Source organism: Tachypleus tridentatus, chromosome 3, assembly GCF_004210375.1.
Source record: "Tachypleus tridentatus isolate NWPU-2018 chromosome 3, ASM421037v1, whole genome shotgun sequence".
NCBI classification, from domain to species: domain Eukaryota; kingdom Metazoa; phylum Arthropoda; class Merostomata; order Xiphosura; family Limulidae; genus Tachypleus; species Tachypleus tridentatus.
The window spans coordinates 16,367,920-16,382,141 of record NC_134827.1 but is presented as its reverse complement, the minus strand read 5'-3'; the positions used below and the strand labels follow the sequence as shown (position 1 = coordinate 16,382,141).

At 33.5% G+C, this 14,222-nt stretch overlaps 1 protein-coding gene across 4 annotated transcripts in view; it reads left to right on the top strand.

Annotated features, from left to right (window-relative positions):
* Positions 1–9,573, top strand: part of LOC143246429 (diuretic hormone receptor-like) — a 91,680-nt gene extending 82,107 nt beyond the window's left edge. Inside the window, exons 10-13 of one of the 4 annotated variants that reach the window (XM_076493127.1) lie at positions 6,400–6,485; positions 7,389–7,521; positions 8,520–8,561; positions 8,758–9,573. In XM_076493127.1, the coding sequence (XP_076349242.1) occupies positions 6,400–6,485; positions 7,389–7,521; positions 8,520–8,561; positions 8,758–9,030 (534 nt within the window). In that variant the 3' untranslated portion in view covers positions 9,031–9,573. Of the gene's footprint in view, positions 1–6,399; positions 6,486–7,385; positions 7,522–8,519; positions 8,562–8,757 lie in introns of all 4 variants that reach the window. The other 3 variants (XM_076493126.1, XM_076493130.1, XM_076493129.1) reach the window with 3 other exon arrangements.
* Positions 9,574–14,222: the final 4,649 nt, after the last annotated feature.

Genomic DNA, 14,222 nt, shown 5'->3' with positions numbered 1-14,222 from the left:
AAGTAACTTTATGTTCAACAACAAAAATAACCTACAAACAAATGGCCTAAGTGTGGGGAATCCCGTGTCACCAGTTCTAGCCAACATTTTTATGACACAGATTGAATCTCAAACGATCAGTTCAGATTTACACCCACCACTATACTGGTACAGGTGTGTTGATGATATTATTGCTGGATTCACATCTACAGAACACATACTTAGTTTTTCAATCACGTCAACTTCATACACCCCAACATTAAGTTCACCTGTGACACGAAAAAAACTAACCAAACAGCATTTATTAGCCTCAAGATCATTAGAACTAATACACAATTCAAAACAAATCCACAGAAAAATCATCCATACTGGATTATACATTCCATGGGACTCAGCACAAGAAAGAAAACAAAAATTCAACATATTAAGAAACCAAATAAACACAACCACAAAACTATGTTCACCCGATACAATTAATGATGGAATCAACATCAACAAATATCCTCTAAAAACCGTTGAAAAAATTTCACACCCTGAGATCAACAGCACAAACAACAATAAATCCCAAGCTACAACAAACTACAAAACCTTACACTGCTGCATACCATATGACACCGAAATCAACGAAAAAAAACATAATTTGTAAAAAAACTTATAAAAAAATTCACCATTGCAGTGAACACCAAATTTATTCAAAAACCAGGTACAAAACTGAAGTTTATACAATGTAAAAACTACACTAATAAGCACAACACCAACATTATTTATAAAATACAATGCAACAACTGCCACGACTTCTGTATTGGAGAAACAAGCAGAAAAACGGAAACAAGATTCAAAGACACAAAAAGAAACCTTTCTTTTGAACACTGCAAGTCAAATAAACACACTATAACCGTAGAAGACACTCAGATACTAATTAGGAAAAAATATATAAATGGAAGCAAAATCAAAGAAGCCCTACTTATACAATATCGGTAGACTCAGCAGACAGCCCAATGTGGCTTTCCTATAAGAAAATACACACAAATACAATACACTTATAAAACAACTAAAACCGAAATTAAACCAATATAAAGGAACACTTTTATAGCGACACTAATTAATAACCTAACATCTAACTGCAACGCCCTCTACAATTCCGTACCCGTTTATACTCTCGTCCCTAAAGCATGTGCCCGGCAACATCAGTTGCAAACTCTCTCTTCGTTTTCTTGAAGATGACCTAGAAAGGTCGAAACGTTGTTCTCTGCTTTATTAGTAAATGAAAAATGTAATTTATTTATTAACATGTACTAAATGTAATATAGAATATTTGAGTCAAAATTCAGTCCTATTGTATAAATGTATAAATTTGCATAGATCTCAAGTTAAAAACAGTTTAATGAATTTATATAATTAAAACATTTTAGGATTCACCCTTCTACTTCTGTTAATACAGCTGTTAAAAAATTGTTAATGAAGACGCCATATACTTCAATGAGAAAACTTAGTTTGAAACTAAGAACATTATACCCTTATGGATTAAATCAAGATTTTAATAATTCTATTGCTTTGAATTTGAATAATGATTATTGCATTGCTAATTTTCACTTTAAAGATAACTTTTTCATAAAAATAGGAAAACTAGAGGTAAAGGAAACAATAAATTAAAATGGGTTAATTTATCAGAATTTTGTAGTTATTTGAATTATAGTTTTTATTCTGGTATTAGTGTACTTAACCTATTTTTTAAAAAAGATTTATCAACTTTATCTTCGCAAAATAAAAGCATTAATTAATGTAATAAATAATTTGATTTTCAAAATGATCAAGCAAAATACTTACTTGTAGATATAGTAAAATATCGATTAAAAGACAATTATTTTTCAAATATTGAAAAAGAAAAAGGAAATTCAAACATTCATATTTGATAATTAATTTTAGACACAAAATATTTAACGATTTGCAGATTTCTAAAATTATTCATCAATCTATAAAAAGTAATACTTTTTCTTGTAAAAACCTAAAGCCTACTGACAGTTATAAATACGAATTTCCAATTGGTCCATTACTATATAATTATAAAAGTTTTTAACTAACCTAAATTTAGGTGAAGTTAATAACTTACCTTGTGAGTATGAAAATAGTTTATTTATTGATACTTTTCATAAACATATTGTTACTGGTAACTTGGAAAATTATAAAAGATATATATATTACGTAAATACTCAAAAATGATCTGAATATAGAATAGCCACAAAAATTTAATAAGAATAATATTCGAAAATGTATTGAAAATAATATTGATAAATATATTTTAAAACTTTACTTTATTACATCTTATCTGCCTAGATGTTTTTTTTGGTTCTGTGTACTTAAAAATTATAAAAATAAAATTATTCCATATAAAATTAAAGAAATACCATACAGGTTTATCGTTTCATCAGTTGAAAAATAAAATTCAAGAATTGCAAGAAAATATATGGTGTAGTTTCCATTGATAAGGCTAACTGTAACAATGGTATAATTTGTAAACATTTTATACATTAATTATGATAAAAGAAACTAATAGTACACAAACATTTTAACTTGTTAATCAATCCAAAGATACAGCAGTTAATAATGTAGATTTACCGTTTCTTTGCTATTCCCAAACTAGATAAACCTCTAATTAAATTTAGATTTATGTCCAGTTCCATAAGAACAATTATCGAACAATATTCTACTTGATAAAATAAAAAATGTAAATGTTAATAATGAAAAACATACGTTTTGTATAATAAAAAATTGTCAACCTATTTTAAAATATCTGAAAAGTGGGAACAAATAAATAATATTGAAACATTTGATTTTACCACATTATACACCACAATTCCATTGAAAAATTTAATCTTTATTTTAAATTCATTAATACAACAGTTCTGTTACCATTTCAAATAACACGAAAAAATTAACTCCAAGAATGTAAAAGATATATCAAGTTCCTGTATTTATAATAATTATGTATTTTTCAATAAACAGGATTTTTAAACAAATAATAGAAGTTCCAAAGAGAGCTAACTGCTCTACTTGTATAGCAAATTTATATCTTTACTATCATATTATGATAATGTATTTAATGAACATTACATAAATCCATATATTTTTACATTAACTTATATATATACATATATATATATATAAGATTTCATTAGTATAAAAAAATCGTGAAGTAAATAATGTTATTAACACTATTTATTCAGCAGAATTAGAAACTGAAAATACTTCAGTATCTATATATATGAAGAAACGGCTAGTTTTGGTTGAAAAAATTTTTACGTAGAGGAGCGAACAACGTTTCGACCTTCTTCGGTCATCGTCAGGTTCACAAATAAAGAAAGAGGTAACTGACCGGAAGCTGACCACATTTTTGAAAGGGGTTATGTAACTGAGTGTCGGGATGTAGAGGGCGGTATTAGATGTTTGAATATGTAATTTTATATTATTTATTTTATTATTATTATTTATTATATTATTTTTAATATAGGTATAAAGGTGTTCTTTGTATTGGTTTATTTTGGGCTTGAGTTGTTGTATAAGTAAGGCTTCTTTAATTTTGCGTTTGTTTATGTTTGTTTCTTTATTTAGTATTTGTGTGTTTTCTATAGTTATGTTATGTTTATTTGATTTACAGTGTTCGAAAACGTGTGAAGGTGACTTTTTATGTTCTTTGAATCTCGTTTCCATTTTTCTACTTGTTTCTCCAATATAGAAGTCGTGGCAGTTATCACATTGTATTTTATAAATAATGTTGGTGTGGTGTTTGTCAGTGTAGTTTTTACATAGTATAGACCTCAGTTTTGTGCCTGGATTTTGTATAAATTTAGTATTAACTGGAATGTCATATTTTGTTACTAGTTTTTGCCAAATGTTGGTTATTTTTCTGCTGATGTCGGGAATATATGGCATGCAGCAGTATATGGTTTCGTGATTTTTTGATTCATAAGATATACTTAGTTTTGTTGGTTGATTTTGCTTTCTGTCTAGGTGTGTGCGTATAATGTTTTCTACGGTTTATGGAGGAAACTTTTTTGATGTTGATAAAGTATTGTTTTATTTTATCTAATTCATCATTAATTTTATCTGGTAAGCATAGTTTTATGGCTGTGTTTATTTGGTTTCTTAGTATGTTGAGTTTTTGTTTTGTTTCATGTGCTGAGTCCCAAGGAATGAAAAGTCCAGTATGGGTGATTTTTCGGTGGATTTCTGTTTTAAATTGTGTATCGGTTGTTGTAATTTTGAGGTTAGGAAATGATATTTGATTGCTTTCTTCCTGTTTACACGTGAAGTTAATGTTGGGATGTATAGAGTTAATGTGATTGAAAAAATTAAGTATGTGTTCTGTAGATTTGAATCCCGCAACCGTGTCATCTACATATCTGTACCAGTATAGTGGTGGATATAATGCTGTGTTAATTGCTTGTGTTTCAACTTGTGTCATAAAAATATTGGCTAGAACTGCTGATACTGGGTTGCCCATGCTTAGGCCATTTGTTTGTATATAGTTGTGGTTGTTGAACATGAAGTTTATCTTCATCGTGGTGAATTCTATGAGGGTTGCTAATTAGTTGCTTGGAACGTCTACAGATGGGTAAGGGTCTCGGATACAGAGTTCTAAGGCTATTTTGCAGGCTTTAGCGGTTGGAACTTCTGTAAAGAGGGATATAACATCAAAACTGGCCATTAAGGCTTTATGATTAAGTTGATTTAGATTAGACTTGAAATTAAAGGAGTCTTTGATGAATGAGCTGGCTGATGTTACATATTTGGAGAAAGCCCATGCTATGTATTTACCAAGACTGTAATTAAACGATTCATGTGTGGACATGTTTCTACATATATATTGTTCTCTACAAGTGGGTTTTTTCGACATCACTGATTATCACTTCTATATCATTACTTAGATATAGAAATCAAAATAATTTATAAGGAGATCAATATAAATATTTTGATAAAAGAAAATACTTTGCCTTTACAATTTATGGTTTACCTTCTTTTACTAGTAATGTACCACACCCTTTTGTTGTAAGCATTATAACTTTACAATTATTCAGTTATTGTAAAATTTGTAATAAATTACAATATTTTATCAGTAGTGTTATAAAAAATAATAGCTAATAGATTTAATAAAGAAACTTTAAATAAAATAATAAACTATTCTGTAACAACTATAAGAATGTGTTAGATAAATATAAAGAAATAAAAATCAGAGAAATTTTATTTATAATTTCTAACAACTATTTTTATTGAATAAGAAGGCCCGGCATGTCGAGGCAGTTAAGGCACTCGACTCGTAATCCGAGGGTTGCGGGTTTGAATCCCCGTCACACCAGACATGCTCGCCCTTTTAGCAGTGGGGTCGTTATAAGGTTACGGTCATTCCCACTATCCGTTGGTGGAAGAGTAGTCCAAGAGTTGGCAATGGGTAGTGATGACTAGCTGCCTTCCCTCTAGTCTTACACTGCAAAATTATGGATGATTAGCACAGATAGCCCTTGTGTAGCTTTGCGTGAAATTCAAAACAAACGAAACCAAATAAAATTATTTAACAACTTGGCACTACTTTATGTGGATGTACACCTTACCGCAGCATACAATGGCTCGTTTAGAACATAATAGTCACAGTAGACTTGGTGAATGGGTGGTGGTTAGGAGTTATACTAGTTTATTTGGATAGCTGGATGGGACGCTTCATGCTGGTATAGTTCGTTTGCTATACTGTCAATTAATGCCTTTCTACCATATTGGAGGCTGGAATGCTAACTTCAAGAGGTAAGTTTCAACTTACTTACTTCCAGATGGTAGTACATAATTTTTATTTCAATTAATTCTTTTTCTTCTTAACTTGGGAGAGCAGTCACCTTCCCACAACAGTCTGCAGGCAGTGAAGGGTGCTATAGATGTGGGATGTTGTGGGCTTGAGCACCCATATCTCGCGCTCCTAATTTTAATTTCTATATCTATTACTATTTTATTTTTTATGTGAGACTGGCGAATGAAGGTTAAGACTAATAGACGGTGCATCCCCACCACAATGTGGGTCCTACTTCCGCAGTCACCTCCAAAACCTACGGTACATTTTATAATCACACATTATAGCTTGTACCCTGGGTTCTTTTCAATTAGTGCAGCGTTTTTTTTAATTTATTTTTGTTTCAGCTTGTTTTTCTAAGTTATAACAAACTAATATAGTTAGTCAGAGGTTTGGATTTGCTGTTTTTAACGCAGACTTTCCTTATTAATTTGTTTATTCAATTTCATTAAAATGTATTAATTTTCACTAATATATATATACATAAATACCGTTCCCTGCCTCATTCATTGAAACTTATTTGTGTAACAATACGTAAAGAAGTAACCAAACAGTGTGTTATACCGATTTAACCACTTGTTTTCTAGGTAAACATTTTTTTCTTGGCGCGGATTATGTGGGTTTTGATAACAAAGCTGCGAGCAGCTACAACTGTTGAACAGAAACAATACAGGTAATCACTCAGAATAATAATAAGAAAGGCATAATGAGCTAAAGTCTCAGAGTTAATAAACTTACAGATAACATTTACTAATTAAAATTTTCGTAATTGTAGTCTATTGGAAGTAGAGAAACCTTAGAAACCCCATGTAATATTTCCTGTATTTGTAAGTTTCTGTATTTTCTTACAAGTTTTGATTATTAGAAAAATTACGCTTTATTTTAAAATACTCAAGAATGTTCGAACTCCTTGAAAACCTAGCACAATACTTATAAATTAAATGCACAACTGGGAAAGTTGGTTTCTTTAATAATATACTGAAACTGTGAATTGTCGTTACATAACTTGCTGTGCCAGCGTTATGCTTTCAAGTGGTTATTTATCAGTTTACTATTATATTAGCATAATATGTTTCCATATACAAATATGAGAGGGCATGTTGTAGCAACAATAAACTGCTGAAAGTCATATCTTTTTACCAAGAAGTTTCGTGAAAATCTGAGATCATTAAATTGTGTTTTTAATTAATCATGATATCTAATCAGAATGACAACCATTCAAGAAACGCGCCGTTCAATTTTATTTGAATTTTGTGAGATGTATATTAATAAACTGATACTGAATGGAGTGAAGAAGAAACAAAACTGCAAAATTAATTTCCATATGATTCAATATGCTTTTGTTATCTCCTCATAAACTTAATTAAGTTTGACAGTCGGGAGTACCGAACAACTTCGTACGTTTATTCAAGTTTTCTTTGACTAAAGAAATTGTGTATCAACTAACTTATAATGTCTTGTATCTTTAATCCACATGTGACTCACTCAAATGAAAGAAAAAATTTATACTAAGAGCATTTTTTGTGTTTATCATAGAATAAAAATACTATTGAAATTACATTTTTTTTATAAGTAGAAAGGCAGCAAAGGCTTTGCTAGTACTAATTCCGCTGCTAGGGGTCACTTATGTCCTGGTCATCGTAACACCAAATCACAGAACTGCAAGAATTGTGTTTACCTATCTGCAGGCAACTTTACTCTCGACTCAGGTATGTACCACAGTGCTTTTACTATCGCTACCTAGTGTCACAGCGGTATGTCAACGGTCTTACAATGCAAAAAATCAGGTTTCGATACTCCTGGTAAGCAGAGAACAGATAACCCACTGTGTAGTTCTGTGCTGAATTACAAACAAACAAAACTAGCTTTTAACTATCGCTACATTATGCTGCATAACGGACTATTTGCTCTATGTCCACTGAAGGGATTAAACTCCAAACTCCAGCGTTATAAGGTCTCAAACTTACCGAGGTGCAAGTAATTAATTATAGATTTTCTCAACGCAGATATAAATAATGTATATATATTCTGTTATTAACCTGGAAGGGTGGAATCTTTCGTTTTTTTCCGTTCACGTAATTTCAACAGAGAAAACACGCATAAGAAGAGGCTGTTAACATGGTTGAAATATTGCTACAGAAACGTGACGTGTCAGATAAAGTGTTCAATATTACTAAAACCTAGTTTCGTATCATACACGTTATAACTCTCAAATGCAATGAATAAAGTCGTTAAACTGTTTTACCATGTTATTGAGGTTTAGAAGAGTGAGGCTTTTTTTTTTTTTTAATTAACTGTAACCAAATTTTCCTTGTTTATCTTTCCGGAAGAGTAGGATAGGTAGACATTAACCCAAGCTTCTAAAACGCTGATATACCGAATAACTTTGATTATTTATTCTGGTAATCCATATTTATTCATTTTTTGCTTTGCTTAATTGCTGGCACATCTCTCTATATGTGTGTGTTTGAACTAAAAATGACAATGAAAAATTATTCAGAATTTATATAATATAATTTCCTTTCTATTTCCATAGTTTGAGATGTGAACTACATAGTGTCATTACACATTTTGTAAAAAACATAAATAGTACCTATCTGTTTACGATGTGGTATTTAGAAGTTAAAATATTGAATTGTGTTTTAGCACTAATAAATGTTTATTTGTAAATAGCAATGCTATTTAACTTCATTTTAACTCGTTCCAGGGCCTTACAGTAGCCATTCTATACTGTTTCTTCAATGGAGAGGTATGTGTGCATGTAAATGAGTTAATTCTATTATTTTCTAATAAATAGAGACGTATAAATAATTTTAACGTAATTCTGATCGATTCAGAGCGTTCTGACTTTTACGTTATGTACCTGTCTTAAAATAAAACTTCACGTTTATGATTTATCATTTGTCTTGAGTTTTAAAGAAAGACAAGATGTCTTGTTTTATCAGGTGCGAAACTCACTTCGTCATCACGTGGAACGCTGGAAAATGGTTCGTACACTAGGGGGCGCTCCTCGTCATTCCATCAGTTACCGACCGTCCCAACATGGTGAAGTCCTAAATTCTTATACTAGCCGCAGATCTCGTGGTAGAGGGAGCTGCATTAGTTTCACTACTACCACGTCCTTCATCAGTGGTAGCAACCACAATGCACACGGTGGGCACAACAAGCACTGTGAGACGTCATTCGCCATGCTTACAACAAAACCCGATGCGATTTGAAAAAAAGAAAGAAAATTTAACACCACCATATATGTGCTTTGATTTAGAGGAATGAACTCAGCCTTTTCTCAAATTTTATCAAACGTAGATTAATTGTTCAACCTGTCGGTGTAAAACTTCAGAAAAACAAAACACATTGTTAGTCTCGTGTTCTGTTATGCATTTTTTTTTTAAATGTGAAACTATTCTTTCGTATTCCACGCTATTTTAAAGATTTAGTATAAATTTGCTCAATGTTGTGGATACATGTGAACAGTTTGCTTTTCCGTTACTTATATCCAAATGAGATAGAGTAATTATCAGTGTCCGTGTATTTAGCTCCTTTTTTTTTTTTTTTTTATCTAAACACATACAGTGCTTGGGAATTTAAATTAGAAAAGAAGTTATTACAGCGTCATGTAATGATGTAAACTAAGGTACTGTCATAAGTGGTGCATTTATTCTATATTAGTTAACTCTACACTGTGTTCGGAGAAACTTTGATGCGTATCCTGGTGGTAGAAAAACAAACAACTTGTAATAAAATTGGAAAAAAAAACAACTCGTGGTCATGTTATTCTTCTGCTTGATGAAGTCGAAAACCCTCCGTATGAAAGGAAATAAGTGGTTTAATTCGTCTCTCACGCACGTCAGCGTCGATTTGCCTCCTCTCCCGTCATCCCCTCCCTAGCCCTTGTCAGGATTTATCTAAAAAATCCTAACCGCTTTGTTAGTGTTAGTGCTAACTTTATAAAACGAGTTAACTTGTATTTTTTTCCCAGAATACATTGCGTTACATCAACTTAATTACACTGACTAACTAGATTATTAACGTAACGTTCAACACATATTCTGTGTTTACAATAAAACATTAACGTGCAACCAACTTAAACCCAGATGTGACAGATAATAGTGAAGCTGTAAAGATTTCTATATAAAAACAGTTAAATCATTTAGCTAGATCCGTCACTTTTCTAGAATTCCATAGAATTGCAAAGCTGTATATAAACAGTCTCCCCCAAAAAGAAATAGGCCAAGTTGTCCTTATCGATAATTCTTCTGTCTAAGTTTTACTGTATCTCTCTGTATAAGTGAAATTAAGGGTGACAAATTAAGTTAACTATGAGAACAATCTTAGACAGAGTAGAATTTGTTTGTTTTGGAATTTCGCGCAAAGCTACACGATGGATATCTGCACTAGCCGTCTCTAATTTAGCAGTGTAAGACTATAGGGAAGGCAACTAGTCACCACCACCCACCGCCACCACTTGGGCTACTCTTTTACCAACAAATAGTGGGATTTACCATCATATTATAACACCCCACGGCTGAAATGGCAAGCATGTTTGGTGTGACGGGGATCGAACCTGCGGCAGAGTAGAAAATTAATTCAAAACTAGCTGAGGCCCAGCATGGCCAGGTAGGTTAAGGCGTTTGACGCGTAATTTGAGGGTCGCTGATTCAAATTCCGGTCGCACCAAACATGTTCACCCTTTCAGCCGTGGGGCAATATAATGTTACGGTCAATCCCGCTATTCGTTGGTAAAATACTAGCTCAAGAGTTAGAGGTGGGTAGTGTGACTTCCCTCTAGTGTTACACTGTTAAATTAGGGAAGCCTGCGCAGATAACCCTCGTATAACTTTATCCGAAATTCAAAACAAACAATTCTTTTAAACGCAAGACTACACAAGCGCTGTATCCGCATATCTGTCCATAATTTTGAATTTATTGATTAAGTTGAAGACAGCTAGTTAACACTAGCAACAGCCAGTTCTGGAGGTACTATTAACTGAGTAGAGAGTGAGATTTGACAGTTCTTTTTAAACCGCAATGACCACCCGAGAGTGCGGGGCGCGTTTCCATGGCAACAGGAACTATTGGCTTTATAGTCCTGGAACGGTAAGCTCTAAAATACGACATCTCTTTGAACTAACAGCAACAACAAAGAGGAGAGTGGCAGATTAGAGATAGAAATGTTTAACTTATTTTGGCAGCACAGTAACACATTAGTAATCACATTAAAATACAGAATCTCTTTGAACTAACAGCATTTAGAAGAGTTGAGGATTAGAACTATAACTCAGCACTTCATTGCATAAGAATTGCCACGAAGTAGATATCAAAGTTTTGAGTTTCGTGCAAAGCTACTCAAGGGCTATCTGCGCCGTCCCTAAAATTAACAGTGTAAAACTAGAGAGAAAACAACTAGTCATCACCACCCACCGCCAACTCTTGGGCTACTCTTTTACCAACAAATAGTGGAACTCACCTTCACATTATAAAGCCCTCACGGCTGAAAAGGTGATCATGTTTGTTGGGGTGGGGATTAGAACCCACAACTCTCGGATTACGAGTCGAGTGCCTTAACACGCCTGGCCATGCCGGGCCTGCTATAAATATCAAACGAGGCGTTAATGAGCATAAGTTCATGAATAAAGTTACAGAGATTGTTTTAAAAATAATACCCTACCTTCGTGAGAAGATTTGTTTGTTTGTTTTGGAATTTCGCACAAAGATACTCGAGGGCTATCCGTCCCTAATTTAGCAGTGTAAGACTAGAGGGAAGGCAGCTAGTCATCACCACCCACCGCCAACTCTTGAGCTACTCTTTTATAAACGAATAGTGGGATTGACCGTCACATTATAACGCCCCTACGGTTTGGAGGGCGAGCATGTTTGGCGCGACTCGGGCGCGAACCCGCGACCCTCAGATTACGAAGTGCACGTCTTAACGCGCTAGGCCATGCCGGGCCCTCCGTGAGAAGAAGGAATCTGTTCATATGGTGTATATATTTATATGTAAACATATATATTTAAACATGATAAAACAACTTGTATTTTGTAATTCCAACCTGAACAGCATTTTATGCTGCACGTGTGCTGAACAACTGAGTATGAGCTCCTTAACTTAATAAAACAGTAAGCTACGGTATGCCATAGAAATATAAGGTGATTTAGTAAATAGGAAATCGTCTACTTTTACGCATAAATTTACGAAAACAAAACATCTTGAAAAGCACAAATCGAACCATCGTTGATGAGAGCATGACGTTAGAATCGCTTTACGGTTCTAACCGGTTTGATATGATACAGTAAATATATGAAAAAAAAAAAGGTGGTTAATAGCTGCAGTAGATACATGATGACGTAAAGACGTTTATAAAATGCGCTTGTTAAATTATCCAGTTATCGAAGTGTTTGTTTCAGGTGCTGTAGATAAAAGAAGATAAACGGTCCTTGTAACTGCGTCGTTTACCACCACCTAAAGACAGAGACGTGACTATTATACGAACCTTAAAAAAGCCCACTGAATGCAACCAAACTAGTAAACTGAAAAGATATCACTGCTACAATTATGTGTAGTTGCTAGGAAACTACAGATAAAGAAAACGTGATAGTCGACTGCTTTAAAAATAAGTTCAGACAGGTTAAATGTTCTTCCTTCATTATTTGACCGCCCCATAAGAATCCTATAATTACGTTTATAGTCCTAACTAGGTAAACTTCAAATGAAGTTGTAATTACAACAGAAGATAACAGAGTATCTTTCGGTATTTCATCGTGCATGTCACAATAATCGAGTGAGGGTTGGATCTGTGGTAGAACTCCGGCTTTTCAGATGAGACGAGCCTGATTCGACAAATATTCCCGTTCCCACTTTAAGTTACGAGTGCGTTATGTGAGTGACAGTCAGCTCCTTAGTGCGGATGGTCGGTGGTACTGTAATGCTGTCTGATTTCCCTCTTGTAAGTACTTAAAAATTATGCACATATTTAGTCACAATATGATTGTAACATTTCACTATTAATTGGAATCATAATGTACGTTATACGACCCAGCATGGCCAGGTGGGTTAAGGCGTTCGACTCGTAATCCGAAGGTCGCGGGTTTGAATCCCCGTCACACCAAACATGCTCGCCCTTTCAGCCGTGGGGGTGTTATAATGTGACGGTCAATCCCACTATTCGTTTATAAAAGAGTAGCTCAAGAGTTGGCGGTGGGTGGTGATGACTAGCTGCCTTCCCTCTAGCCTTACACTGCTAAATTAGGGACAGCTAGCGCAGATAGCCTTCGTGTAGCTTTGCGCAAAATTCATAAAACAAATAAACAATAATGTACGTTACAATGTTTGTGTCACTATACACATATTATATTTCATCATTTATGTCACGATGTGTGTACGTGATGCTTTACCGTCTTCTAATCAACTGAAAATACAGAAATAATGCCAGAAACAAATGCAATATAAACCTCGCTCCCAGTGGCACAACGGTATGTCTCCAGATTCACATAGCTAAAAACCGAGTTTAGATACCTGTGTTGGGTAGAGAACGGATAGTCCATTGTGTAGCTTTGTGCTTAATTCTATAGAAACAAATAAAGTATAAACCTATACGGTATATTTTCAGTAACGTGATACGAATATCTGTCAATTTAACCTTATATTACTGTCTAAATGCTAGTAAGTTATGCTATATGTACATTATTAAGTAATCCAAGTTTATCTTGATAACATTTCCATTCATTCGCAGTGAACTTAAACGCTCTAAGCTAATTTTGATTGTACGAGCTTCAACGAGTTGATAAGCGAAGTTTCAAACGTAAGTGATTTATGGTGATATTATGTGTGGCCATAACAATCTCTTAGGCATTTTAAAGAAAATGGTGGATAAAAATACTTAAAATATTTCATTTCTTATCTTTTATCTTGTATAACAAAAAGTTTTTGAAGTAAACACGTTTATCTAACGATATTCCTTTATATTAAACAACATGAATATACGTTTAATCTGCTATTTGTTTGAGGCATGTGACAAAAGAGAGTAAGATATGACTAGAAGCATAATTTCGGTGAGTCCATCTCACTCTATTTTGTTCGTTTTGAAACAAAAATCTTTATTGGTTACATTGTGAACTGTTGCCTAGGGGACGGACAGATTTTGTCACTGATTTTTTTATACTGTGGATCCTCACATGTTACAAGACGCCGTACTCTATTCACCACAACTGGGGTGTGTGTTTTCCAGGTCCCTTAATGGATGGTCTTATTTTCTCAAGTTGATTCATGTTCCCTTACTTTCCTTTGTCGCTAAGTACAAATGATATCCTCGTCTCGAAAACTTGAAATCCTTGGTTTGAAGATATGTTGATGATTTAAAAGTACGAATCAGGTCCTTATGTCGGAGTGGTTGTCATGTGATTTGTGTATTCA